This window comes from Nylanderia fulva, unplaced genomic scaffold (genome assembly GCF_048542155.1).
Source record: "Nylanderia fulva isolate GAGA-0341 unplaced genomic scaffold, ASM4854215v1 Scaffold18, whole genome shotgun sequence".
In the NCBI taxonomy this organism is placed as follows: Eukaryota; Metazoa; Arthropoda; class Insecta; order Hymenoptera; family Formicidae; genus Nylanderia; species Nylanderia fulva.
In genome coordinates this window covers 3,915,299-3,939,857 of record NW_028190055.1, presented here as the reverse complement: position 1 = coordinate 3,939,857, position 24,559 = coordinate 3,915,299, and the positions used below count along the sequence as shown (strand labels likewise).

Here is a 24,559-nt window from a genome sequence, read left to right as displayed (position 1 = left end):
AAGGCGAGCTAAATCAGATATCATTTTTCAGATATATTTTATCTGATTCATACATTTTAATTAATTATATTCTAATTATATTATATATTTATATTATATACTATAATTATCTTATATATTATATTATATATTATTATATCTGCAGTATTTCAGAAAAAACGTACAATCTTTTTGATAATAATTGATAGAAAGGATAGAAACAGAGGCTAAACATTTAATTGTTTGCAGGTAGCAGTGGATTAGCCAGTTACACACCCAGTAAAGTGGATCTGACGTCGGAAGGTTTCGAGCTGGGTATCACCAGAGCGGCACCGATGATAGTTTCTTCGCCAACAGCAGCAACCGGGAACACTGAAAATGCTAGCGATGTGGAATACTTGAGACCGGCTCAGGACGCAGGCGCGTGGGGTTCGGAAACGACCGGGGATCTTCTTTATTGAAGAGATAATGGAAGAAATGCAAACTGCAAGCTTTACTCCATTAACAGCTCAACGTCCCCCGCAGCAATAGAATGAAAGAAACTTATAAGACTTGAAAAGTATTTCCTCTTTTTTTCTAGCGTCGACGAAATCGCGAGAAACCGCAAACTCAAACATCAATGTTATATCGAAGTTTATAATAAAAAGATTTATGACGAATGCTCACACAATTATATAAAGAAAATTTTTTGTAGAAAACGAGTTAGACGTCGCGTTTGTGATCGGACGAATATGCTGGACCACAAATGAGTTTAAGTACATATATTTGCAATTAAGCTGCAGATGAACTTTTTTTCTTCGATTACGAAGAAAATCAAAAATGCGATCTCCGTTCACGAACGCCTCGAAAAAGATATATATTGAAAAAGTCGAGTTTATTTAGATTAAGAAAGAACTAACAGTATCATTCCAAGTATATGCATTTACTTTGTATTTATGCTATATCAAATGAATGGACTTTTCCTAGACAATGAATCATCGAAACTGCCAAGAAACACGAGCGCTGTCTCTTTTATAGTAACATTCGGAAGGAAAAGCTCAGTGATACTGATACTTTGTTGTGTAGAGAAAAAAAAATAAGAAAGAGAGCATATTATCTTTCTGGCATACTATATATGATAAAAAAAAAAAGAATTAATGGAGAAATCGAGAGTTTTGTAACTTTTTTGAGATTACTTTAATGTTAAGCTGTGAATGTTCAAGCTGCCAGTAAAAGGCCAGGGTTTTATGCGAGTTTTTGTAGAAAAAGAGACGAACGATTGCATGTCTCAGAGATTCAATGAGAGGGAAAAGAAGTTCAAGAGAAACATTTCGAGTTTAGATTTGTAAACGTTTTTGCCAAAGTAGAACGTAAGTCTACTTAGTATATTTAATAATGTATATGTACAATAAGTGTTTCAGAGTTCGGCAAAACTGTAAGAATTGTAAATTTCAAAACACATTGTCATTTGTACCGAATATATAGCAAATCATACTATAAGTATGCCTTGCAAATAAGTTAAGCCATTACAGCATATGTGTTTTTCACATTTTAAGGTTGCATTTATTTTTCAAGTATATATAATACATGAAACTAATAGCTTTCTCCAGCATAGGAAGCATAAAAGAGAAAGACAGTTTAATATTAATTGTTATTTTTAAGCGATTAAATTTTGTATATACTAAATTGTTATGCGAATCTAAAAAGCCATCTGAGATAAGTTAAGTCAAAAATTCGAAAGACAAAGAAAATAATATTGCTTTAAGATTAGCTTTCTTGTATTATCTTCGTTTTTCTTTTTGTGTTAACTTTTTTCTATTATCTATTGCAGCGTCTCAGATGCATTACTACAAATATTTGAAAACATTGTTTTGAATCATAGGTGTTAAATTTTCGTGTAGTTATTTAAAAATGTACGATTGTAGCAATATATGTAGTTAATATGATTATAATTTTATGACTTGGACAATGAACGAATTCAAGCGAAAAAATTCGATAAGAAAATAATTTATTACAAATATGTATTAAATATTATGAAGTTGTATGAAGTAAAACTACTGTCGCGTTTTGTTAAAATTTCAAATATATTTACTCTTTATTTAGATGCTGTATAAATTCGTCAAATTTTTTTGCAATGTATTGCATTGTTCAAAAGACCTGTTCTTGTGTCACAGCGTGGTATCTTATATTGTGATATTTTTGTTAATTTTTCTTAGTATAAAACATTATTCCCAATTTTTTGTCAGATATATGTAGTAAGTCATCGATATTCTTTGTATATCTCATTGTTGTAATACATGAGAACACAGCGAGGAAATGAAAAGATTGCATTTGCGCAACATTCCAAATTCAAATCGTGTATGTATAAGTACTTTTCATTTTCAGATTTGTCAATTATTCATTAATCCGTTGTAATCTCCTTGCTCCAATACAGGAGAGAGCTGTGTAACAGTTTTGTAAATTACCATTGTACAGTATCACAAGATACCATCTTTCGAGTAAACAATAATAAGCAGAAACAATTGTGAGGTGACTATTAATTATTGAGAGAAGCTTGAATATGTACATTTCTCTCTCTATAAATATATATTACTACCTTTTTAAATATACTTATACCATGTAAAAGTATCGTGTGATGTACTGTCTGTGTGTTACTAAATATCAAAGTAATAAAAAAAGACAATTACTCCTTACTCCTCATTCGGGACTTTGTTTACAACTCTCCGCAATATTAAGAGGATACAGGAACATGTTATAGAAAATTAATCTTATTTATTTAAATATATAGTATACACATGGCATCATTAATGCTTTAACATGCATTCATGCATACATCGATGTATATAAGTCTAAATTCATAAGAGTTAGACATTAATCGTTCCATCTGTACAAGTTGATAAATCACATCTTAAATCATGATTCAAGTTATAACACAGTCTCATTGTAAAATTTTAAACTAATGTTATTTGTATATCGAAGTGTAATATTCCTCTTCTAAATCATACAAATCCGCAGCCATGTCATCCCTCAGAGATGCCAATTTTTGATCACACTCCACTTGTTTAGTCCTAAATAACTTGCCATTTTGTATTATGGCATCATTTACAGAGGGGAAATCATTCAGGATTAAATACTGCTTTATATCGGAGACCAGTTTCATTAATGATTCGCCAGCTCGCACTATATTGGCCGCTCTGACTTGCATTTCATATGTATCCTGTTCGCATTGTGTCATCCGAGATAATTGTGATTCATTTTCTCCTTTCGCCAGTTTAATTATTTCTGAAAATAACAAAAAAAAGGATTAAAATTATTAAGACGAATAAGAATAATTACTCTATTTCATTCATGATATATATTTACATGTTATTTATCATTTAATATTGATTGAACATTTTGACCTCAAAACATTCTCAACATTCCAAGATTTTTCACTTATTTGTTACATCCACTAATTGGAAATAATCAAAAATAAATATAAAAATTCAAACTTTGAACTTAAGTAAGAATTTTCTTAACTTTTAACTAAAGATAATTGAAATGATCAAAGTACAAAGATTTTTGAAAGCGAAAACAAGAGTCGAATAAAGAGAGAAGACAAATGTGTGTATAAACATTTTTACAAAATAATTTTAATTTGTAAAACAAATCTGTAGTGTTGGGAAAGACATTTTACATTAAATTGACAGAATAAATCAAAGAATATAACAATCAAATTAAAATTCAGATTAGAAACACGAGAAATACAGGTTAGAATATAGGTTAAGGTACCTTCGAAATTTTCTAGCATCGACTTCACATCGTCTTTCAATCTTGTCGTGTAAGATTTCAATAAAGCTTCTTTACTCTGCGGAAGCGCACGTTGCGTGGCCATTTTTTGCGAGGAAGACAACTAAAATAACATAGAATACTATTCATATATCACGTCACAAGATTTCACACACAGACGCGTCGGCCATTTTGGGAGAATCAGCTGATGAAGTTCCACCTTCCACCACTTGCGCAAATCTGACGTAAGTATTCACAATACTTTGACGTCTCATTTTTACCCTTCATCGAAGCCTCGATTGATCGATCGCAGTTCTCTTTCTCTCTTTTTCTCTCGCTCTCTCTTTCTCTTTCTCTATAAAGGTAAAGGTAAAGAAACCTTAAATTAATTATCCGAAATATATATCTTACTTTTCGAACACGAAATTTGGAAAAAAAATCTTTGAAAAGAAATGAAAGAAAAAAAAATATTTATTTTTATAGTTCTCGAATTGCCCGCGCAAATATTGATTTTCAGCGTCGTTTTCGCGGAGTCGTCATCCCCCACTCATCCAACCCTAACCAGCCCCACTCGCAAGGTCTTCCAGGGTTGGGAATCAATATGAATACGCCCGCGAAGCGCGCTCGTCGCTGAATTGTCCGCTTGCACGCGAAAATCCCGGCCACGCGAGAGTCGCGCGGGAAGGCAGAGCGTAGATTCCGCACTTTCGCGCGAGCTGTCAGCTGTCAGCTGTCATCTGTCATCCGTCACCGCGGCCGGAACGAACGGAGAGGTCAAGAAGTCGGTCGACGCTCATTCTCCCGCGAATATATATCTCTTCCCCGGACGCGATCCAGTTGCACGCGAGACGTGACACGAGCAGGGGTGATAGTTTCTAATTCCTCGTCGATTACGACCTTGGAGATACGACGAAGAAGGCTCGCAGGTGGAGAGAGAGAGAGAGAGAGCACCACGGAAAGCGATCGGGCAACGTGGAGGATCCTTGAATCGAGGATTTCGAGGAAAATAGGAGATTGACATCGTGGAATCTTAATTCTTCGAGAAGTGGAGTAAGGACGAGGAAGAGTTTGTGACGTTTGTCGCGAAGCCCAAAAGAAAGAGAGAAAGAGAGACAGGTAGAAAGATAGGGTTCGATTAATCGGACGACGAGGTCAATTCGACGATGGCAGTGAGCGCTTTCTCGACGTCATTACCTACCACCGATTTTGCCACTACGTGTCCCACTACACCCGGTATGTCGTAGGAGAGAAAGAAAGAGAGAGCGAGAGAGAGAGCGAGCGAGAGAGAGAGAGGAACGTAAGATTTTAGCGAGAGCAAAGACGCTGCTGGCGGAATGGCGAGCGGCTCTCTTCGGCAATGCTTGGCGATGTTGTTGGGCTTAATTGTGATTTTAATGGCAGCGCTCTGGACCGAGGCGTCTCTACCGCCCGAAGAAGAGGAGGAGAACGTCCTGCACATCGGCGGGATCTTCCCCATCGCCGGCGAGGGCGGCTGGCAGGGCGGCCAGGTGAGTCAGGCTATTTCAAATCCTTCTTTTATATCTCAAAAGCCCGCGAAAACGCAAATATCTCATGAGTGATATGTAATGTTGCTCGAACTTGATTGTCTGGAAATATTTCATTTTTTTTTTTTTTTTTTTTTTTTTTTTCAACACTGCGTCTAAAGTTTTTAGGTCAAGGAAATGCGAAAATACATGCATGACCGTCCGCAGGGAGGGGGCGAGAGAGGGCATTTGCCCTCTCTTGGAATCAGTAAAAAAATTAAGCATTTGTTCTCCTTTTGAATAAACTAGAATTTATTTTCATATTTTATATAAAAAAATTAAATTTAAAAAAATTAAGGAAGCAACAAATAATAAAAATAAGCAAGCCCTTCTGGAAAAAATCCTGCAGGTGTTCATTAGTAAAAAAAGAAAATTAACATTTGTCCTCCTTTTGAATAAACACTACTGGAATTTATTTGCATATTTAATATAAAAAATGAAAATAAAATAACAAAAAAATTAAATTTAAAAAAATTACGAAAAAACAAAATAAGAAATGAAAATAAATTTAATCATGCTCTCTCCCTGAAAAATATCCTGCGAACGTCCATTAAATTACGACGATTGTCTCTCTTTTATGAAAGTAGGGTCGAAGTTAAATAATACAGAGTTTAATATTACAGAGCCGTAATTTAATCTTAGTTGATTAATACACTCTGTTGAAATAGAAACAAAATATTTAACGTTAGATAATCAATGTGTGTATGTGATGTGATATCATGAAAAATTGACGGTCGTATTAATAATTTGTTTCATGTTCCGAAATTTGACACTCGGGGTAACTACTTTATTTATTGCCATCATTTCGCAATAGTATTTTTTCAGAAATTCAAATCGTGTACATTAATGTTTTTCGTTGTTCAAACTTCCATTCTACAAATGAAATATTTACAAGGAAGAATATGTGACTTGTTGACTTTCTTGATTTCGCTTATCTTTTATCTTCTACTTCTCTCGAAGCGTTCGATATCCTGTGGCATTGATAGAACGAATAAATTCCCGGGCAAACTTTGTAAGGCAAACTTTCAAACTTCCCACTCTGGAAAGATTTTGGACGTAAATAAGTTTGTTGCGATCAGTTAAATTGATTGATTTTGTTAATATTTTTCTCTTTGCGTTTTAGAGCGCAAAGTCCAATGTACAAAATATTTTTTGAGATATCAGAGAATTTTGCAGAGAATAAAAAGCGAAATCTTTAGTTTTATATATAAAGTTATACGTATATATTTTTTCTGAATTATTATTATTTGAGAATCAGTAACATGAGAACATCTTCTATTGCTTTCTTTTGGCCTGTGACCTGTATCTTATCTTATCAGCTAGTAACATAAATACATAAAATATGCAAAAACAGATAAAACAGAAAATTTTATAAAATTATTGGCAACGCTTTTATTAAATAAACGTGAAATAAATGTATTGAAAAGATTTGGCTAGATATCTAAACATTAAAAATAAAATATTTAAATAAAATATAAATTGAAATACTTTATAATAATAATCACATTTTCATATTATTTATAGTGTTATGTATATAATAAATAGTGTAGAATTATAAAAATCACAGTAAAAATTGATCTACAATACATGTACAATGAAAAAATTATATTATATAAATTAAATAATGAATTATTTCAGCTCTTGAAAAATTGATTCAGAAAGGTTTATTATTTATTTCTGTTACCATTTCATGATGATATATAATACATAATTTCTACAAGCACGCACGAAGAAATTTAATAAACTATGATGAGCCTATCATTTATTCAAAGCAGATATCAAAATATGTCTAAAAGATGTATTTTTAATTTTACAGATATCTTTTGGATCGTTTGCGTAATAAAATCTAATTTCTTTTATATACATATATATAATTGTTGTAAATATTGATTCCTTGATTGTGCCATTTGAAACGAAGAAATAGTGCTCCTTGGAACTTGTAACCCGCAAATAATGTATATTTATCGAACGGCACCGCTTTTGACCCTGCATGTAAATTTGTTCATCAAATTAGGAAGTTAATCATGCTGAATTGCATTATCATTTATTCAACAGGCTTGCATGCCAGCTGCGCGTTTGGCCTTAGAGGACGTTAATCGCGAAAAGAACTTGTTACACGGATATAGACTGCACCTTCATTCCAACGATAGCGAGGTAAATTCACGAAGATGCGTTTAATGACATTATAATGGTGGATTATATCCCCCTTTCCCTTCCCGAAACCTTTCCCCTCTTCCTTTTGCACCGGCTGGCGCAAATGAAATTACCGCCGTAATTTATTGCATCTCGCTTCCAGTGCGAACCCGGTCTCGGCGCATCCGTGATGTACAACTTACTGTACTTTCCACCCTATAAATTAATGCTGTTAGCCGGTTGCAGCACGGTCTGCACCACGGTCGCCGAGGCAGCCAAGATGTGGAATTTAGTGGTGGTGAGTGTCTATTTTATTTTATTTGATTTTCGAGGATTTTTCCAATTTTGCCAAATTTTATTCGACATCCACATAACAAATAGAAATGAAAAAAATACGTCTTTTCTCTTAGCTCTGTTACGGTGCTTCGTCGCCAGCGTTGTCCGACCGAAATCGATTCCCGACTCTCTTCAGGACTCATCCTTCCGCCACGGTGCACAACCCGACGAGAATTAAATTGCTGCAAAAGTTTGGCTGGTCACGGGTGGCGATATTACAGCAAGCCGAAGAAGTGTTCATATCAGTAAGAATTGATACGTCCGTTATGGAAATTTATCATTAGTAACGCCAATTTATCACTTATTTCGAGTACTTAAATTACTGTATATTAGTAGATCCCCTCGATTAAACCTTTATCTAAACAAATACATAGTGTATGCCTATATACAGGATGTCTCAGAACTGGCGGAAAAGTTTTTAATGGCAGATTCTTGGTATCATTCAGAGACGATTTTTCCTCAGCGAAAATGTCGAGACACCAATAATTTTCGAATTATAAGCAGTTGAAAATAAAGGCTTTCTTGGAAACTAAGCCTTGTGGAAATTAAATATTAACAGAACTACATTCTTCAGTTAATTTTAGGTAGAGTTTGCTTTAATAGAATTTTAATATAAGGCTTAGTCATAAAGATACATAATAACAAAAATTGGGAACATGCTAAAAATGATGGCCTCCTTCAACATTTTCACTAAGGAAAAATCGTCTCCAAATGATACCAGGAATCTGGCATTGAAAACTTTTCCGCCAGTTCTGGGACACCCTGTATATAACAAAGATACATCCCATATATTTCTCAAAATAAATAAAATTTAAACTTCAATTTAAATTAAAAATTTCAAGCTTTGTAACAAACTTTTATGATGGAATATTTTTTAATTTTATTTCATTGCTTTTTATAATTTTTTTACATGATGTAAATACAAAAAATCTAGTAATTAGATATACATATATAAAACACACACTTTATCTATTTTTTGATACTAAAAGTTGATCGCAAATGCAAATTAATGTTTTACGAGAAGAGTTGCTATTCGTAGAAGATAAAAACGAACACGAATTTGACTTATCGCAGACGGTCGAAGATCTAGAATCTCGGTGTAAAGAAGCTGGGATAGAGATAGTCACTCGTCAAAGCTTCTTATCGGATCCAACGGACGCGGTGAAGAATCTACGACGTCAGGATGCACGAGTAATCGTCGGATTGTTCTATGTGGTGGCCGCAAGGCGCGTACTCTGCGAGCTCTATCATCAGAAACTGTACGGCAAGACCTACGTGTGGTTCTTCATCGGCTGGTACGAGGACGACTGGTTCGAGATCAATCTGGAGAAAGAGGGTATCACCTGCACGAAGGAGCAGATGCGACAGGCAGCCGAGGGACACCTGACCACCGAGGCGCTCATGTGGAATCAAAATAACGACACGACAATCAGCGGCATGACGGCCGAGGACTTCCGAAAGAGATTGAACAAACTGTTGCAGGACGACGGTTACGAAATAGACAAGAATCGATATCCTGAAGGATATCAAGAGGCGCCTCTCGCCTACGACGCGGTCTGGTCCGTCGCGTTAGGTGAGTTCTCGGATATGAATTTTAAGCAAATCCACACGATGCTCGCAACAATTGCTTTATCGTTTCTTTTCTCTTCTTCTCGCCCGTCTACTACTGTCAGCGTTTAATAGAACCATGGAGAGACTAAACAAGATGGGAAAGAGCTTGAAGAACTTTACATACAGTAACAAAGAGATTGCCGATGAGATATATGCGGCGGTGAACTCGACCCAATTTCTCGGTGTTTCCGTACGTAAACGTATTTTATTGGTTTGAAAATTGCTCCTTTTATCCGATACAACAGCGCGATTTTTCAATTTCAATCTTTTTTTTACGCAGGGAGTCGTGGCGTTCAGCTCGCAGGGCGACAGGATCGCTCTGACGCAGATCGAGCAAGTGATCGATGGAAAGTACGTTAAGTTAGGATATTACGATACGCAAAGTGACAATCTGACATGGCGAAATCTGGAGCGATGGATCGGTGGGAAGGTGCCGCAAGACAGAACGATAATAAGAACCGTTTTGAGAACGGTGTCACTGCCCTTATTTATAAGTATGGCGACCTTGGCGGCGCTCGGTATCGTGATAGCCATCGGATTGATCGTATTTAACGTCTATAATAGACACCGAAGGTATATACCATACTCTACTATATATATATGTGTGTATACTTCATCGTGTTCCGCATTCGTTAATACGTTATTCGACGTATACTGCGGATCGACCACACAGTCTACAATCGATAGATGCAATGTCTACTTTTCAGAGTTATATATTCGTCTCATCCTACCGCCAACACGATAATGCTTCTGGGAATAATAGGCTGCTTCTTGGCCGTGTTGTGCATAGGGATCGACGGTAGGTTCGTGACACCGTGGCAGTTTTTGATAATCTGTCAAGCTAGAGCGTGGACGATGTCGGTCGGCTTCACTCTTGCGTTCGGCGCTATGTTTAGTAAAGTTTGGAGAGTCCATCGACTCTCTACAAAGGCCAAAGCCGATCAGGGAAAAGTAAGTGATAAACTAGTCGCGAATAGTAGTAGTCGAGTCTCTCAATCGGCAAAGTGGTACGAAAGGATCTTTATATTGCAATGCAATATATTGCAACATATTGAAAAAGAAATTTGAACATTCCGCGCTTTTTAATATTCCCTTTTCATAGAACTCGTACAATCGTACCGCTTTTCCTCTTAGTTTTCCTCATTAGTAATGAGACTGATTTTTAGTTTTTTCACGAAGATGGAACCATCCTGCATGGTTTGCTGTTCCCGCATCTGTATGTCCCGCATCTTTAACCTATTCTCGATTCCTTTTAGTCATTGACGGCTAAACAAAAAGTTTCGTCTATACAGAAGAAGATTGAGCCGTGGAAGCTGTACATTATGCTGAGCGGATTGCTGTCGGTGGATATCATCCTCCTTGTCACTTGGCAGATGGTTGATCCGTTGCGTAGAAGAATCGAAACCTTTTCGCTGGAGCTGCCTCCTTATGGAGACGAGGATGCAATGATCAAGCCCGAATTGGAACATTGTGAGAGCGATAACAACAGCTTGTGGCTCGGTAAGCAAATATATCCTACTTTGACGAGAAGACGAAGATGAAGAACGCGTGTGTCGGATATGTAAATATCAAAATATTCTTCCAGGCTTGATCTACGGCTACAAGGGCATTGTCCTAGCTTTCGGGCTCTTTCTATCTTACGAGACGAGAAGCCTCAAAATCAAACTGATCAACGATTCCAGATACGTGGGCATGTCGATATATAATATCGTAGTTCTGTGTCTAATAACGGTACCCGTGGTAATGGTCATCTCTAGCCAACAGGACGCGAGTTACGCCTTCTCAGCGTTGGCCACTATCTTTTGTTGCTTCCTCAGCATGGCGCTCATCTTTGTGCCGAAGGTGATCGAGGTGATTAGGCATCCCAGAGACAAGTCCGAGTCGAGATACAACCCGGACGGCGCGGTGTCCAAGGAGGAGGAGGAGAAGTATCAAAAACTACTCAACGAAAACGATGAGCTTCAGAAGCTCATCGCTTCGGTAAGAATCCGCCACATGTCGACGATTTTTTTCGACTAATTATAATTAATCGAATAATTATAATTATAATTTATAATTATAATTGATTTACATTAATAATTATTACATGTATACAATATATATACATATATATATATATATGAGATGTTTATTTTTGTCTGTATAATTTAGAAGGAGGAAAAGATCCAAGTCATCAAGCAGAAACTGGCGGAGCGCGATGCCTTGAAGGGAACCGGAACGACGAGTCGTTGCAGACAAGGTCAACCGAAGCAATCCTTTATCGTTACCGATTATCCGACCGGCGAGGGGACGTCGGACAGTGCTATCGGTGGGGGTATTTCCATTTGTACAAAATCCTCTCGCGCTTCCGCTTCTGATGTTGAGTTTTCAGAGACGTACTTATAATCTCTCCGCAAATACGAGTAAAATCATGCTGTCATCTTTACCGGACGTCTTTTCGCGCGACCGCGCGATATACATTTGGGACCTAAAGTTCTTTTCACTTCAAGCTCTCGATGATTATCGTTTACGCTTCGCTTTTAAAAATTTTGTGATCGAACGTATTTCCAATTTATTATTTGTCGTAAGTATCGATGGGTACGTACTTTTCCGTTTTTTCATAATGCACTCATGGGACAATGTCTCGTTGCAAAAATGAACAGTGTATTACAACGTGACGATGAAACATCGACTATATTTGCACAATGAAATATGAAACAAAAACCGACAGGAGAGCACGTCTTTTTTTTACGCAATTTCAGCGCACAATAAATTATTGTATTGTCTTGTCTTTATTGATACGGTTACACAAAAGTGAACGACAAAAAGTAATCTGTATTAATACAATAACGAAATGATAACGAAGGAAATGTTAGTGTCATAAATGTTAGTTCTAATTGTTTAGAGAATTTTTTCGGTAGATAATATTCGGTAGATATTTTTCGGTAAATAATCTCGTATAGTACATCGCTTTTGTAAGAACGTACATTATAGTTTTATAGTTGTTAGCGTAACTTCTTTAAATGTTAAAATACACAATAAGTGTCGTTGATACGATAACTTAGTGACTCTTTCGTCTAATAAACAAATTAGTAATTTCGCGCGTATATATTTAAATACGAGAAATGCAATCGAAAGAAAATCAGGCCTATGTAAAAGCTGGCCCTATCTTTTGGATGATACACAGACACACATACAATGAATGTGTTCTTTTTTCTATAATTATATGTTATATTTATATATAGTCCGTTTTTCCCGTTTAAAAATTAACTGTTTTATAGATAGATATATACACATATATATTGAATGTTTGTGAGAGTTTATCAGGTGCATTTTTTAGCACTGTGAGAAAGTATTCAACCATATTCTTAGCGTCATACAATCTTACCCTATGGACCAAGTTATCCCATGGAATAACGTTTTCAGGGACAGAGCTTTTGAGTATTTTATATCTTAACTTTTAACTTTTTATCGAAAGAAAGAAAATATACGTTCAGAAAAAAAATATACTGAATGAAGCTTTTTATTATAATTTTCGGTTAGAAATATATCTAGATATTTTGTAAAAATTTAATAATATAATAAGAATTATACAAGAGATAAAAATGAAACGTGTTTGAATGATAAATTTTTTTCGTATCTGAACGTGAATCATCATATTAATTCTAAATAAAAAGCAGAAAAAGAAAATAAAGTCATTTTTCTTTTCAATTCGAAACAAGATAATAAAAAAGAAATTAAAAAAATTTAGAACGCACAATATATATAATTACGATAAACATGCATTAATTGGAATAAAGACAAATTGATCATTAACCCGGTATAAATACTGCGGCTATAATTAAAAATTGAACTTGACTGGCTCTCAGGATGATGTTTATAATATGCTTTTATTATTTGTTGCAGAGCACATATATATTTAAAATACTTAAATATTTAAGTTAGGCCTAAAATAATCTTTACAATTATTATATGTTATAATGCAGTTAAATCTCGTTAGAAAAGTGTGTTAACTGTATACAGTAAATCAAATACCGTATCAAATTGTGAACCTCATGAAGCGCACTCCCAAATTTAAAAATGAACTAATCTGTCAAAAAAACCCAATTTGTAATTCGGTCCCAATCGATATTAATAATTCTAATATCCTAAACGCGAAGTTATATTTATGCTAACGAGATTTAAATGCTTACGAATCTTACGTTGTTCGTTTATAATTTGGGAGTCTTGATGAGGTAAAACCTTACACGTTATTATTGTTCAATTTATTATAAGTCTGTCTCTCGCTGGATGCGTGTTTGTTAAAATTGTTTGAAAAATCGTTTATCGTGTGAGATTATATATGTTTCATCCCCTTACTTAGGCTGAAAACAATGCGTATACGTGTACAAAATATTCTCGACTTCCAAATCATTTACGGACAAATGGTGTCTATGAAAAGAGAAAGAATTTGTTCGAAAGAGACGGGGAAAAGAGAGAGATTTATGGTATTTGACTTTCTGTTTTTCAGGCACGCAGCACGTCGCCGAAATGTACGAACTGCACCGACTATGATGCCAAAGCAATACACACGCAAACGAGCGCTACGCTTGCGACAAAACTCTCTTCTAAAACTAGTATTAAATCTACGTGCACGGTCAATATGCGAATTATATATTATTATATATATATATATATATATATATATATATATATTATAATTATATATTATATAATTATAACTCAGGTTGCAAACGTACGTCATGTTGACGTTCAACGATGTCAGTTTGCTATACTTGGGAATTCTAATTATAATATAACTACATAATTATATTATAATTATATTATGATTATAATTATATATTATATATGGAAAATAAATCTCTCGGATAGAAAGAAAGGAAGAGAATAAAAACCGCCAAAGAAAAGCGAGAAACGCGCGAGATGTGATTTCGCGCGACGATGAATGAAAAAAAAAACGATTGTCACGTATTTAAAGTGTAAGTTAGTTTATAGCGCGTGTGGAATTGTTTTATATGTTTCGATACGGTATATAAATACGCGATTCGACTGCGCCTTAGAGGACAAAGAGAAAAATCGAGAGAAAGGAAACTAATAAGCGTCGTAAAAAAAATATCAGTCGTACATCCCGTATAAATTCCGTGTATTGTAGAAGAAGTTTGTTAATGGAATGTATATTAATTTCTTGTTACTCTGTATTTCATCCCACGCGCCCTCCCCTCCTTTTCCTCCCCCTTTCCTATCCTATTCTCCTTATATATCCTGTATACAGTATTTTTTACTGTTACTCATTTGATCAACTGCCGCGCAAAACGGCGCTTTCAATAAGTCTAGCATTATTACGTAATTATTATTACATATACGATAGTCCTATCGAACTGTTGAACGAAAGTATCACATATATGTACGTTAGATATTATGGAGAGATATTTATTTTTAAGTTTTTGAATTATAAAAATCCGTTATAAAAATATCGAAGGTTTTATCTATTATTGAACCCTGTGAAATGATTTATTACACTTAAAAAAATGCGACGCGAATCGTGTGTAACGCGAACGTTATTCGTATATCTCTACGTTGTTTTTAGAATTGAGATTTTAATAAAGGAACTCTTAACAAGGAGAGAAAGAAAATTATATATCTCAGAATTTACATCGATATACACTTTGTGATGCATATATATTTATTATTCATTCGATTAAACGTGATTAATTAGCGCGCGTGAATATCAACAATAAAGTGTGAGAATAAATGCATATATAATTTATTATACATATATATTATGTACATAATTGCGAATGCATATATTAAAATACATGGTACAAATACCGAAAATCAAGTCAGTATAATTATCGTAAAAAAGAGTTAAATACATATAAATACCTTTATTTTTTATCTTGTAAATATGCGAGTGACAACTATCAAATTTGTAGCGGGTGACAGCTGTCAAATTTGTAGCGAGTGACAGCTGTCAAATTTGTAGCGAGTGACAGCTGTCAAATTTATAGCGGGTGACAACTGTTAAATTTGTAGCACCGCGCAGATCTTCTGCGCAGGTCCGTTTAAAATCTCCCGCTCGCGCGCGTCAAATGTTGTTCGTAAAATCTCCGCGTTGCGAAATCCGACCGACCAATCGCGACGGGAGAATTTTTGTCCCGTTCGCGCGGTGAATTATTTACGAACACGACTCTCGTCGCACGTGCGACCGCCATGTTGCAGCTCGCGATTTGTCGTCCACGACGCGACGACGCGCTGACATTGTTTTGACTTGCGTTTATCATCGAAATCGCGCGGCAAGCCCCGAAATGTCGTTCGGCAGCGGTTTCGGAACGTCTACGTCGACGCCGGCACCCACGTTCGCTTTCGGCACCACGCCGGCCTCCACGGCAACGCCGGTTAAACCTGGTAAGCTGTCATGGTTAGACTTGAGTTGTAAAAGTTTTTCGCAAATCGTCTCCTTTTTTCGATTTCTTTTTTGACGAAAATGTCTTCTTTACCTCTCTGCTGAATATAAAATTATAATGACGTTAGGATTTCGTGACAGCTATTTTTCTAACATTTTTTTTCTACGTAAACATCAACGCAGATAACCTCGAAAGAGAGAAAATATGGTCCTCTTCTCAATTTTTCGTGGAATTATCGCTGGTTCTAGTAGTATCGGAAGTCTTGTTTACTCTGTCTAAACCTAGCAAGGGCTGACTTACTCCGCTGCATTCCGGATCGCAGTCCATGTCGCTCCTTTTTGTGAAGAAAGAGTGTCTGCTCCTAGATCTCGCGATTATGCATGCGGTGATGCAGCACATGAATAGGATAATTAAGAGCGCAGTCAGCAAAATAAGTAGCAGCGTCGAACGTTCTGTATATTCAGATTTCACACTTTCGATTGGAGTCAGCATGCTTTGACTGTTGTCGAGTATTGTGTGCAATTCATTGTTGGAAACAGTAGTTTTGCTGTTGAAAGTTGTATCCTCCAGATAATACATTTCATTTGGTATCTTCCCAACTGTCGTTATCATAATTTCTGCAGTTGCATCCTATGTAAAAGTAATTGGGTTAAATTGTCACAATATAATGTTATAAATAGAGAGGAAGAATTGTATTTTGTTACACATATATACCCCAATTGTCACATCCGTAGTGCCAAGTTCGTTTAAAATTTGAGTGGAAAAGTCTTGCGCTAATTTAATCCGACGAAAGATGATATTAGTGCTGGATACAGAACCTATCTCCAACGAATCGTGCGCTAGTTGTGCATAGAAACTAGTCTGTTAATGATTTGTAAAAATGCACATTACATGAATATACATAATTATATTAAATTATATTTTACTAAAGTAAAAGAATTTACTCGAATCATATTTCTAATTTTGCCTTGTGAGATAATTCTTTTACCATTAAATATTTACCTGTATTTCATTCTGATGACTTAGAAATGTCATTCTTCATTTAATATTTTTTATGTAATTGTGTATTTAATGTGATTGTCAGTTGAATATTTATATATTGAAATTTTATTAGATACTTGTGTTATAATAGGGATAGAATTAAATATGTCCATACAATATCTTTCAATGTGATATTTAAAATTGTTACCATAAAATAAGTAACATATAAAAGCAAATACCTTTTATGACATTGACATATTTTATCCAACTTCATATCGAACAAAAGAAGATGGGTTTGATGTTTGATATTCATTGTTATATTTAAAACTCAGATAATATCATACTGTGTGCTCACTGGTATAGTTATTCAAATTTATCAGATTGTATAAATTAAATACACCAACATAATTTTGATATATTATTTTATACATATATAACCAAATGGAAAAATTAAAATTTATAGTATTTTTATAATTTAAATTACAAATTTTTTTATCTGGTTTTGTTGAAAACGCACTAATCTATGTTAAAATTTTAAAGTGGCAGGATTTGGAACACCCTCATTTGGATTTAGTACATCGACGATTACTACTTCGACACCAAGTTTATTTGGTAGTCCATCAACTCAGACTACTGGATTTGGTACTGGAACGGGATTTGGTACTCCAGCGGCTACAGGATTCGGCGGTACGCCGAACACAGGTTTTGGATCTGGACCTACATTCGGTACCACATCGACCAGTGCTTTTGGTTCAGCGCCGGCTTTTGGGAGTACTCCCGCTTCCTCCACAGCCACTGGATTTGGGACAACTTCAACTTTTGGCAGTACTCCAGCCTCCACCACCGGCTTCGGTGGATTTGGAACAACGACGACAACATCGTCATTGAATTTCGGAAGTTTTGGTGGATTTGGCACAACCACTACTACATCTGCCCCTAGCTTATTTGGTGGATTCGGTACTACAAGTACTCCATCAACCGGCTTTGGTGCATCCACAGGTTTTGGTGCATTTGGAAGCAAGCCAGCCACTACCAGTGGTGCTCCTGGATTTGGTGGATTTGGAACAGGTGATTTATTTTGTTATAAACTGATACTCTTGATGCTACAATATTTTCACTAATATATACATTTGTATGTATATAAATAGGATTCACTGGATTTGGTACTGGATTAACGCAACCTCAACAACAACAACAACAGCAGCAACAACAACAACAACAACAACAGCCACCTACAAATAGTGTTTCGGAAGCTCTCTATAATGCTGTGTTCAATTGTCAATTATACAACGACGAGCGAGACAATACTATTGCTAGGTGGAATCTCATTCAAGCATTATGGGGTACAGGAAAGGCTTATTATTCCATAAATGCCCCACCTATAGATCTTACTCAGGAAAATTCATTGTGCAGATTCAAAGCCATCGGGTATAGCCGTATACCCGATGCTGACAACAACGACGGTTTAGTGGTGCTGTGCTTCAATAAGAAAGAGAAAGACGTACAGGATGGCAAACAACAATTAATTATATTTCTGAGTGGTTTGTTGGGGAACAGGTCCAATCTAACAATAACCATTGACAATATTAAATCCACGGGAGAGAACAAAAGTCAAGTGACTACATATGTATCGGAAAAAGGAATCACCGGCTCTAGAAAAATTCCCGCCAACGAATTGGTTGCGTATCTGTCGCAGATGATGCAAAAGCAACAGCTGCTACAGAATGGGGTTGAAGATATATTTCCACTGATGAAACTCGATCCGTCGCAGCTAAAAGAGTATCTAGATAATCCACCTTGCGCCATTGATGCCAGATTATGGAAGCAAGCGCAATTGGACAATCCCAATCCAGAATTGTATATTCCAGTTCCTATGATTGGTTTTCAGCAAGTTAAACACAGATTGAAGTGCCAAGAAGAGGAGACTGCTAGACATAGAGCGTTCTTAGATATGGCAGCAGAAAAAATACAGGGTCTGCAAAGACAGCATACAGCTACACAGGCTCGGCTCAAGGAACATAGACGTACATTATTGGAACTTCAACATCGAGTTCTGCAGGTATGTAGACGGTTAATTACTGTTCATTAATTGTATAGTCTCGTATCACGTTTTTGTCTATTTAACGCTTAAATTCTACTTAAAGGTGCTAGTTCGACAAGAAACTACACGTAAAGTTGGATTATCCTTGCAACCGGAAGAAGAAGTTTTAACGCGGAGATTTGAAGCGATGCATTCGCAAATCAGTGCTCCGACACAATATAAAGGTAGAATTAGCGAGATGCTCTCTCAGCTTAGAATGAGGCGGCATATCGATATTCAAAATCAGGAGAGATATACAATGGACCCTATAGCACAGGATGATATTAAAGCAGTAAGAGAATATTTTTTTTATTTTCAATATATGATATGTTGAATAGTTTAGAAACATAATTTTTTTTTCTCTTATTCTAGTATCTGAGTATGGAACAACAGGGCATGGCGCAACTTATTGCAACAATAAATAGCGATTTAGAAAGTTTAAAAATTATCAAAGACGGAATGTCGGATCTTTTAGTGAGCCAAAGTAGTATATCCTGAGGATTGTAATGTATAATAAAAAACTTTTCCACATGCCTTCCTTACAATTAAGAATTAACATTATCAACATTATTGGTAACATGATTAATATATAAATTGAAATATCTTTCACAAAATTGTGCCATATTTATTTCACTTATATGCAAATTCTACAATTTTTTTGTACTTGAATGTTGAAGTGTTGATTTTATGTATTTAATGATTTTGGCAGTTTAATAACTTTTGCCTGCTTATTATACAGAAAATTGTATTATTTAACATGTTTCTTATTTTATTTCACATTTTGCATATTTCTATATTTTGTAAACTACAATGCAAATAAACGAATATGTGCAAAGCACATTCTATAACGAGATTAAAAAATGCATTGTGTAGATAAATAAATACAAAAACAATGATTTATTATAGATATACAAAATCACAAAAGAATGATTTACAGAATGTTCTACAGCATGCATCATAAATAGAAAATCTACACAAATTTTGTGTTACATAAGTATTATGGATTTTATACTTGAGTATCTGATTAAATAAGTATATGATTATTTTATAAAATATTATCCCTGTATGTGTTTATCATAATCTGACATTTTCAATATAGATACAGTTGGAATTTTATATAAAAATTATGACTATTTAAATAGAAATAGTAATAAGCTATTTACAATTTTCGTTATTTGCTATTACATCAAATGCTTTATAACTATTTTTCGTTGATGATAAAGATTTATTGTGAGCATCCTGGCCTATGGTCATTTTTAGTAATTTTAAGAGAGATTTCTTATCTGCATTATCATTTTCTGTGAGTAGAAATTCAGTTTGTTAATATTTTTGTAATTAAAGTGCTTACGCTTATATATCTTGCACTTACCTTCATTTCCAGTAATTTGTTGTTCAAGGTGCAATTTTTCTTGAGCTATCTCATACATGCTTTCCTCTATTGTTCCTTCACTTAATAATCTAATTATTGTAACCGGTCTGTAAAAAAAGTCAGAATCCTTTCAATTAATTTAATTAATAAATAATTTAATAAAATTCTATAATAAATAATTAATATATTAAATTTATTTTAATGATAAAATTTTTTTTTCCAACTTAAATGTATTCTAATCGTATATTTGATAATGCATACTTATTTTGCCCAACACGATGACAACGATCTTCTGCTTGCTTATCATTGTAAGGATTAAAATCTATATCATGAATTATAACTGTATCGGCAGCTGTTAAATTGATCCCCAAACCACCGGCTCGTGTAGATAACAAAAATACGAATATATTTGAATCTTGTGTGTATTCATTTATAAGAGTCTGTCTTTCGGTCACAGGTGTACTACCATCTAGCCTAATTTGAATGATAAATTTATTAATAATCGAATTGAGATTAACATGCAATTAAGATCTTGTAATTATTATTGCAAACCTTAAAAATGTGTGTCCCCTAATAGTCAAGTATTCTTCTAGTATGTCTAATACCATAGTAAATTGACTAAAAATAAGCACTCTATGATCATCTCTTTTCAGCTGTGGTAGCAACTTGTCCATTTCTTTTAATTTACCAGCTTGAGGAATAAACTCCTGGGGCATCCCAAAGCCAGCTATACTTTTGTAGATACGTGTCAATTGATTTATTTGGTAATCGGATGTCCAGATCAAATCCTCAAAGACATACTCTGGATTTTTCTGTTTGTAGCCTGGTTCTTTCACCAATCTATTTGCTAAAGCCTAATATGGATACATTGATATAAATTAGAAACGGTTTAAAGAAACAAAAGAAAATATTTTTTTAATCACAAAACAATAATAATAATTACTCTAAGTTTTTTCTCGTCATAATAATCGCGTACGAGAAGGGGATGATTGGCAAGCTTTCTCAATTGCATCACCATACCAATTCCATTTACGCCATCAATTTCACTAGCCTCTGCTGAAAATTGTGCGACTAATTTGTTGTACATACTTTGCTGTTTCTCAACTAATGCGCATCGTATGATTTCGTCTTTTTTATAAGGCAAATCACTTAAAACTTGAGTTTTAAGTCGCCGAAGGACAAATGGTCGCATAATTTCTTTTGCATTCTTAATTTGTTCTCTTTCGAACAGTGGCTGTTCTCCGAGCTTTTTATCGCCTTTCTGAAAATTTATTTTCGAATACATGAATTACAATTTAGACAGTAAAAAATATATATATGTATATGATTATATGTGTGATATACATTTTAATTAATTAATTAATTAATTAATTAATTAATTAATTACTTACAGGATTTTTGGAGAATAAGCTTTTTATGTCTGCTTGTTTGCCAGCAAACAATGAAGGCATTACAAATATCAACAAAGACATTAATTCCAATAAATTATTTTGTAGAGGTGTACCGGTCAATAAGATCCGATGTTTAGCCTTTAAAAGCAATTGAGATTTTGTTACAAAAAAAATTCTTATTTATATGTGCATATATAATAAATACGTACGTTAATTCTAACAAGATTTTCGTATCTAACAGTGCTCATGTTTTTGAGCATATGAGCTTCGTCAAAAATTACATAATTAATCCCCATAACGCGAAATAATCTACGCTCCTCTGGAGTGCTACAAATTAAATTGTATGTAGTTAACAAAATGTCAACATCATCGAGATCACCATTTCGCCAACCCATTCGCATATATTTTCGTTCATCCTGAGAGCCGTAGTATTGTACGACTTTCAAGTTGGGTGACCATTTTTCTAACTCATTCCACCAATTTTCTATAAACAAAGTATATATGATAAGAAGAATCTATTTTTAAATTATTATGAAACATTATAAAAGACATTACCCATAGTCGAACTAGGAACAACAATTAAATGAGGCCCGTTCATTTCATTGACAAGACCAGCTTCTTTCAGATATGTTAGAAATGCTATCACTTGTACCGTCTTCCCTAGACCCATTTCATCAGCTAATATACCATTTACATTCTGTGCATGCATAACTGCGAGCCAATTCAAGCCAACCATTTGGTATGGAGCTAATATTAAATCTGATGATAATAATTTTGGCTGTTGTGTTATAGCTGAAGCACCAGCAGCCACAGCTTTTTCCATATTAGTGGATAAACGAAGGCATTTTTTCAATAGATTCTCTACTACATGACGTGTAGATAATAATACCTTTAAATATATTAAAAATAAGATTAATTAAAAAATTGATAATAACAAGACATATTTTGTCATCTTTTAAAAAATGTAATAATATGTAAAGCATATAAAAATTATTTTTTATATCCTAAGAAGTTAAAAACTAAATGCTGTTAATTATATACATATATCTATTTTCATAAAAATTCACCTGAGCTGCATTTAATAGTTCTGTGTCTAAGTATTTTGTGATTTGGAATTTATTCACTAAGTCTCTCCAATCTTCAAATGGTCTTGCTTCTACGATAGCATTAGCCCGCTTCTGAGAACACTGGGACATGAGAAGTAACTCTGAAGTCATAGCAGTTTGCATAAACTCTAGAACTGCCTTTTTATCACCTGTGAGCTCATTTGATATCTCTATATCAGAGTCTTCATCACTAAAATAATATTTATCTTAGCATTTTGTATATTTATATTTTGCATAAAATAGTTAATAATTGACTAAAAAAAGACAAATAATTATGAATAAAAAATATTGCAAAATTATGTACCTATTGAATACTTTGTCTTTATAATTTCCTTCATCTGAATCAATATCTACATCTTCATCTACATTCAATTTTCTTCTTTTCTTTTTACTAGATTTTGCAGATCCCTGCAAACTCCTTTTCCTATTTTTTTTAAGTTCCTCTTCTGCCTCTTCGACATTCCAATTGGTATTACTAAGTACTTCCTCTATATGCTAAAAAAGAAACCACATAATTATTTTATATATATGTAGATATTCGTAAAGACATAAAAAATTATGCTGCATATTAAAAATAATATTTATTCACTATTAATAATGAATAAATGATTTAGCATTTTATTACTATTACACTATGTTTTAATCAAGTTTAATTTAGCTTTTATTTTAAAGGCAGAAAGATTTATCTATGTCTAATAAAAAAAAATAAATAAAGTTTAGATGTGATATAATTAGGTAAATTATCAAATAAATTATCTGAATGTAAGAAAAAGCTGTGTACTCTGAAAATCTAAATACACTTACCAGTACATCATTCTGTGGATACAAAGCTGTCAGGTACTTTATCTTGTTTTCTTTACCTTTGGCATTACAGTCACTTGGTTTAGCTGGACTACCAATATCACTGTCACTATCCTCAATGCGATTTACAGGTTTACGGCGTACTTGTATATCAGGACTTACCAAGTTACTGTCATCGTCAGCTGAAATAAAATTTTTAAAAATAATATACATGTGTATACATTATACATATATATATATATATATATATATATATATATGTGTGTGTGTGTGTGTATAATGTATATATATTTAATAATTTTCTTGCTAAAAATGATAAATATATAAAATTTTATATATTTATACAAGACGAAAACCTGTCAAATTAGATGTCATTCTTTGTCCTATTGATTATAAGTTCATATAACAAGTTTATGATTTATAATAGCTAAATATACAAATTGCAAATTATTCAATATAAATTACTCGAGTCAAAATTACAAATTTTTAAATAATCGAAGAGCTAAATCGAAGTAAATTGACGTTTCACATGTGTTCCGAGAATGCTAAAATCATTAGCAGAAACCGTGACGAGGAATGCAAAGGACAAATCTAGAAAGGATATACGCGCATACCGGTTGCGTTCGATTAACAGGCTCGAGAAACAAGAGAAGATCTTACACATGTTTGTTGCTTTCGTTTGTTTTTTTTGAAAGCGAAATTGCCGCAGGAGGCTGGAGCTACCGGTGTCCGTTTTAGGCGAGTTCGATTCGGACATCGCGTCAACCGTGCGAGGGACGCTGACGGGAGCGCATTTTTATAAAGAACTCAAGAATAAAGACCTGTGTGGCAGGTGCATTCGGAACCGCTACGTAGAGCGCGTCGAGCTCTACGTAGAAACAAGTAGAACACTAGTAAAGTAATGCGCGCGCGCGCGCGAGCGCGATTACATTAATGCCTGATTTCCATATGACATTATTTCTTTTGACATTTTCTTGGAACACAATATTATCATAAATAATCTTATCGTTAAGTTGTGAAAAATAACACACATGCGAGTATAATTTTTAAAATTACACGATTTTTTTCTTAGTTTTGAATCGAACAATAAAACATTTG

At 34.3% G+C, this 24,559-nt stretch overlaps 6 protein-coding genes across 8 annotated transcripts in view; 3 read left to right on the top strand and 3 right to left on the bottom strand.

Moving 5' to 3' along the window:
* Nucleotides 1-2,651, top strand: part of bif (protein phosphatase 1-binding protein bifocal) — a 47,886-nt gene extending 45,235 nt beyond the window's left edge. Inside the window, 1 exon segment of the mRNA XM_029308570.2 lies at nucleotides 229-2,651. Coding sequence (XP_029164403.2) covers nucleotides 229-440 — 212 coding nt within the window. The 3' untranslated portion in view covers nucleotides 441-2,651.
* Nucleotides 2,652-2,710: 59 nt separating this feature from the next.
* On the bottom strand, nucleotides 2,711-3,970 carry LOC114935675 (Mediator complex subunit 22). The gene is made up of 2 exons (XM_029308576.2): nucleotides 3,730-3,970; nucleotides 2,711-3,240 (listed from the first exon to the last, which is right to left on the bottom strand). The coding sequence occupies exons 1-2, from the start codon at nucleotides 3,830-3,832 to the stop codon at nucleotides 2,921-2,923; spliced, it is 423 nt and encodes a 140-aa protein (XP_029164409.1). The 5' UTR covers nucleotides 3,833-3,970; the 3' UTR covers nucleotides 2,711-2,920.
* A 327-nt stretch (nucleotides 3,971-4,297) lies between these two features.
* On the top strand, nucleotides 4,298-14,802 carry GABA-B-R1 (gamma-aminobutyric acid type B receptor subunit 1). Of its 3 annotated transcripts, XM_029308573.2 has the most exons (13): nucleotides 4,299-4,959; nucleotides 5,128-5,234; nucleotides 7,326-7,424; nucleotides 7,567-7,701; nucleotides 7,814-7,984; nucleotides 8,814-9,312; nucleotides 9,413-9,540; nucleotides 9,631-9,923; nucleotides 10,058-10,301; nucleotides 10,607-10,850; nucleotides 10,936-11,330; nucleotides 11,502-11,658; nucleotides 13,840-14,802. In XM_029308573.2, the coding sequence occupies exons 1-13, from the start codon at nucleotides 4,890-4,892 to the stop codon at nucleotides 13,881-13,883; spliced, it is 2,586 nt and encodes an 861-aa protein (XP_029164406.2). In that variant the 5' UTR covers nucleotides 4,299-4,889; the 3' UTR covers nucleotides 13,884-14,802. The 3 variants fall into 3 exon arrangements, with proteins under 3 accessions (XP_029164407.2, XP_029164404.2, XP_029164406.2); XM_029308574.2 differs by having other exon boundaries at nucleotides 4,298-4,959; nucleotides 10,643-10,850; nucleotides 11,502-14,802; XM_029308571.2 differs by having other exon boundaries at nucleotides 4,298-4,959; nucleotides 11,502-14,802.
* A 729-nt stretch (nucleotides 14,803-15,531) lies between these two features.
* Nucleotides 15,532-20,147, top strand: Nup54 (nuclear pore complex protein Nup54). The gene is made up of 5 exons (XM_029308498.2): nucleotides 15,532-15,734; nucleotides 17,255-17,782; nucleotides 17,863-18,773; nucleotides 18,859-19,086; nucleotides 19,167-20,147. The coding sequence occupies exons 1-5, from the start codon at nucleotides 15,635-15,637 to the stop codon at nucleotides 19,290-19,292; spliced, it is 1,893 nt and encodes a 630-aa protein (XP_029164331.2). The 5' UTR covers nucleotides 15,532-15,634; the 3' UTR covers nucleotides 19,293-20,147.
* Nucleotides 15,950-16,345, bottom strand: LOC146723642 (uncharacterized). The gene has a single exon (XM_085481529.1). The coding sequence runs from the start codon at nucleotides 16,343-16,345 to the stop codon at nucleotides 15,950-15,952; it is 396 nt and encodes a 131-aa protein (XP_085337655.1).
* On the bottom strand, nucleotides 19,395-24,363 carry Etl1 (SWI/SNF-related, matrix-associated actin-dependent regulator of chromatin, subfamily a, containing DEAD/H box 1). The gene is made up of 12 exons (XM_029308497.2): nucleotides 24,122-24,363; nucleotides 23,465-23,643; nucleotides 22,965-23,155; nucleotides 22,622-22,850; nucleotides 22,110-22,443; nucleotides 21,764-22,038; nucleotides 21,555-21,692; nucleotides 21,107-21,424; nucleotides 20,716-21,017; nucleotides 20,425-20,637; nucleotides 20,164-20,270; nucleotides 19,395-20,092 (listed from the first exon to the last, which is right to left on the bottom strand). The coding sequence occupies exons 1-12, from the start codon at nucleotides 24,216-24,218 to the stop codon at nucleotides 19,950-19,952; spliced, it is 2,526 nt and encodes an 841-aa protein (XP_029164330.1). The 5' UTR covers nucleotides 24,219-24,363; the 3' UTR covers nucleotides 19,395-19,949.
* Between the last annotated feature and the right edge of the window lie 196 nt (nucleotides 24,364-24,559).

Coding starts and splice junctions, on each gene's coding strand:
- LOC146723642 (XM_085481529.1), bottom strand. CDS start 16,345: ATGATAACGACAGTTGGGAAGATACCAAATGAAATGTATTATCTGGAG.
- GABA-B-R1 (XM_029308571.2), top strand. CDS start 4,890: ATGGCAGTGAGCGCTTTCTCGACGTCATTACCTACCACCGATTTTGCC. Junction 5,235..7,325: donor GCGGCTGGCAGGGCGGCCAG/GTGAGTCAGGCT, acceptor TTTATTCAACAG/GCTTGCATGCCAGCTGCGCG. Junction 9,924..10,057: donor GTCTATAATAGACACCGAAG/GTATATACCATA, acceptor TCTACTTTTCAG/AGTTATATATTCGTCTCATC.
- Nup54 (XM_029308498.2), top strand. CDS start 15,635: ATGTCGTTCGGCAGCGGTTTCGGAACGTCTACGTCGACGCCGGCACCC. Junction 15,735..17,254: donor GGCAACGCCGGTTAAACCTG/GTAAGCTGTCAT, acceptor AAAATTTTAAAG/TGGCAGGATTTGGAACACCC. Junction 19,087..19,166: donor CACAGGATGATATTAAAGCA/GTAAGAGAATAT, acceptor CTCTTATTCTAG/TATCTGAGTATGGAACAACA.
- LOC114935675 (XM_029308576.2), bottom strand. CDS start 3,832: ATGGCCACGCAACGTGCGCTTCCGCAGAGTAAAGAAGCTTTATTGAAA. Junction 3,241..3,729: donor GATGCTAGAAAATTTCGAAG/GTACCTTAACCT, acceptor TGTTATTTTCAG/AAATAATTAAACTGGCGAAA.
- Etl1 (XM_029308497.2), bottom strand. CDS start 24,218: ATGTCCGAATCGAACTCGCCTAAAACGGACACCGGTAGCTCCAGCCTC. Junction 23,156..23,464: donor ATCCACAGAATGATGTACTG/GTAAGTGTATTT, acceptor TTTCTTTTTTAG/CATATAGAGGAAGTACTTAG. Junction 22,039..22,109: donor TGTTCCTAGTTCGACTATGG/GTAATGTCTTTT, acceptor CTTTGTTTATAG/AAAATTGGTGGAATGAGTTA.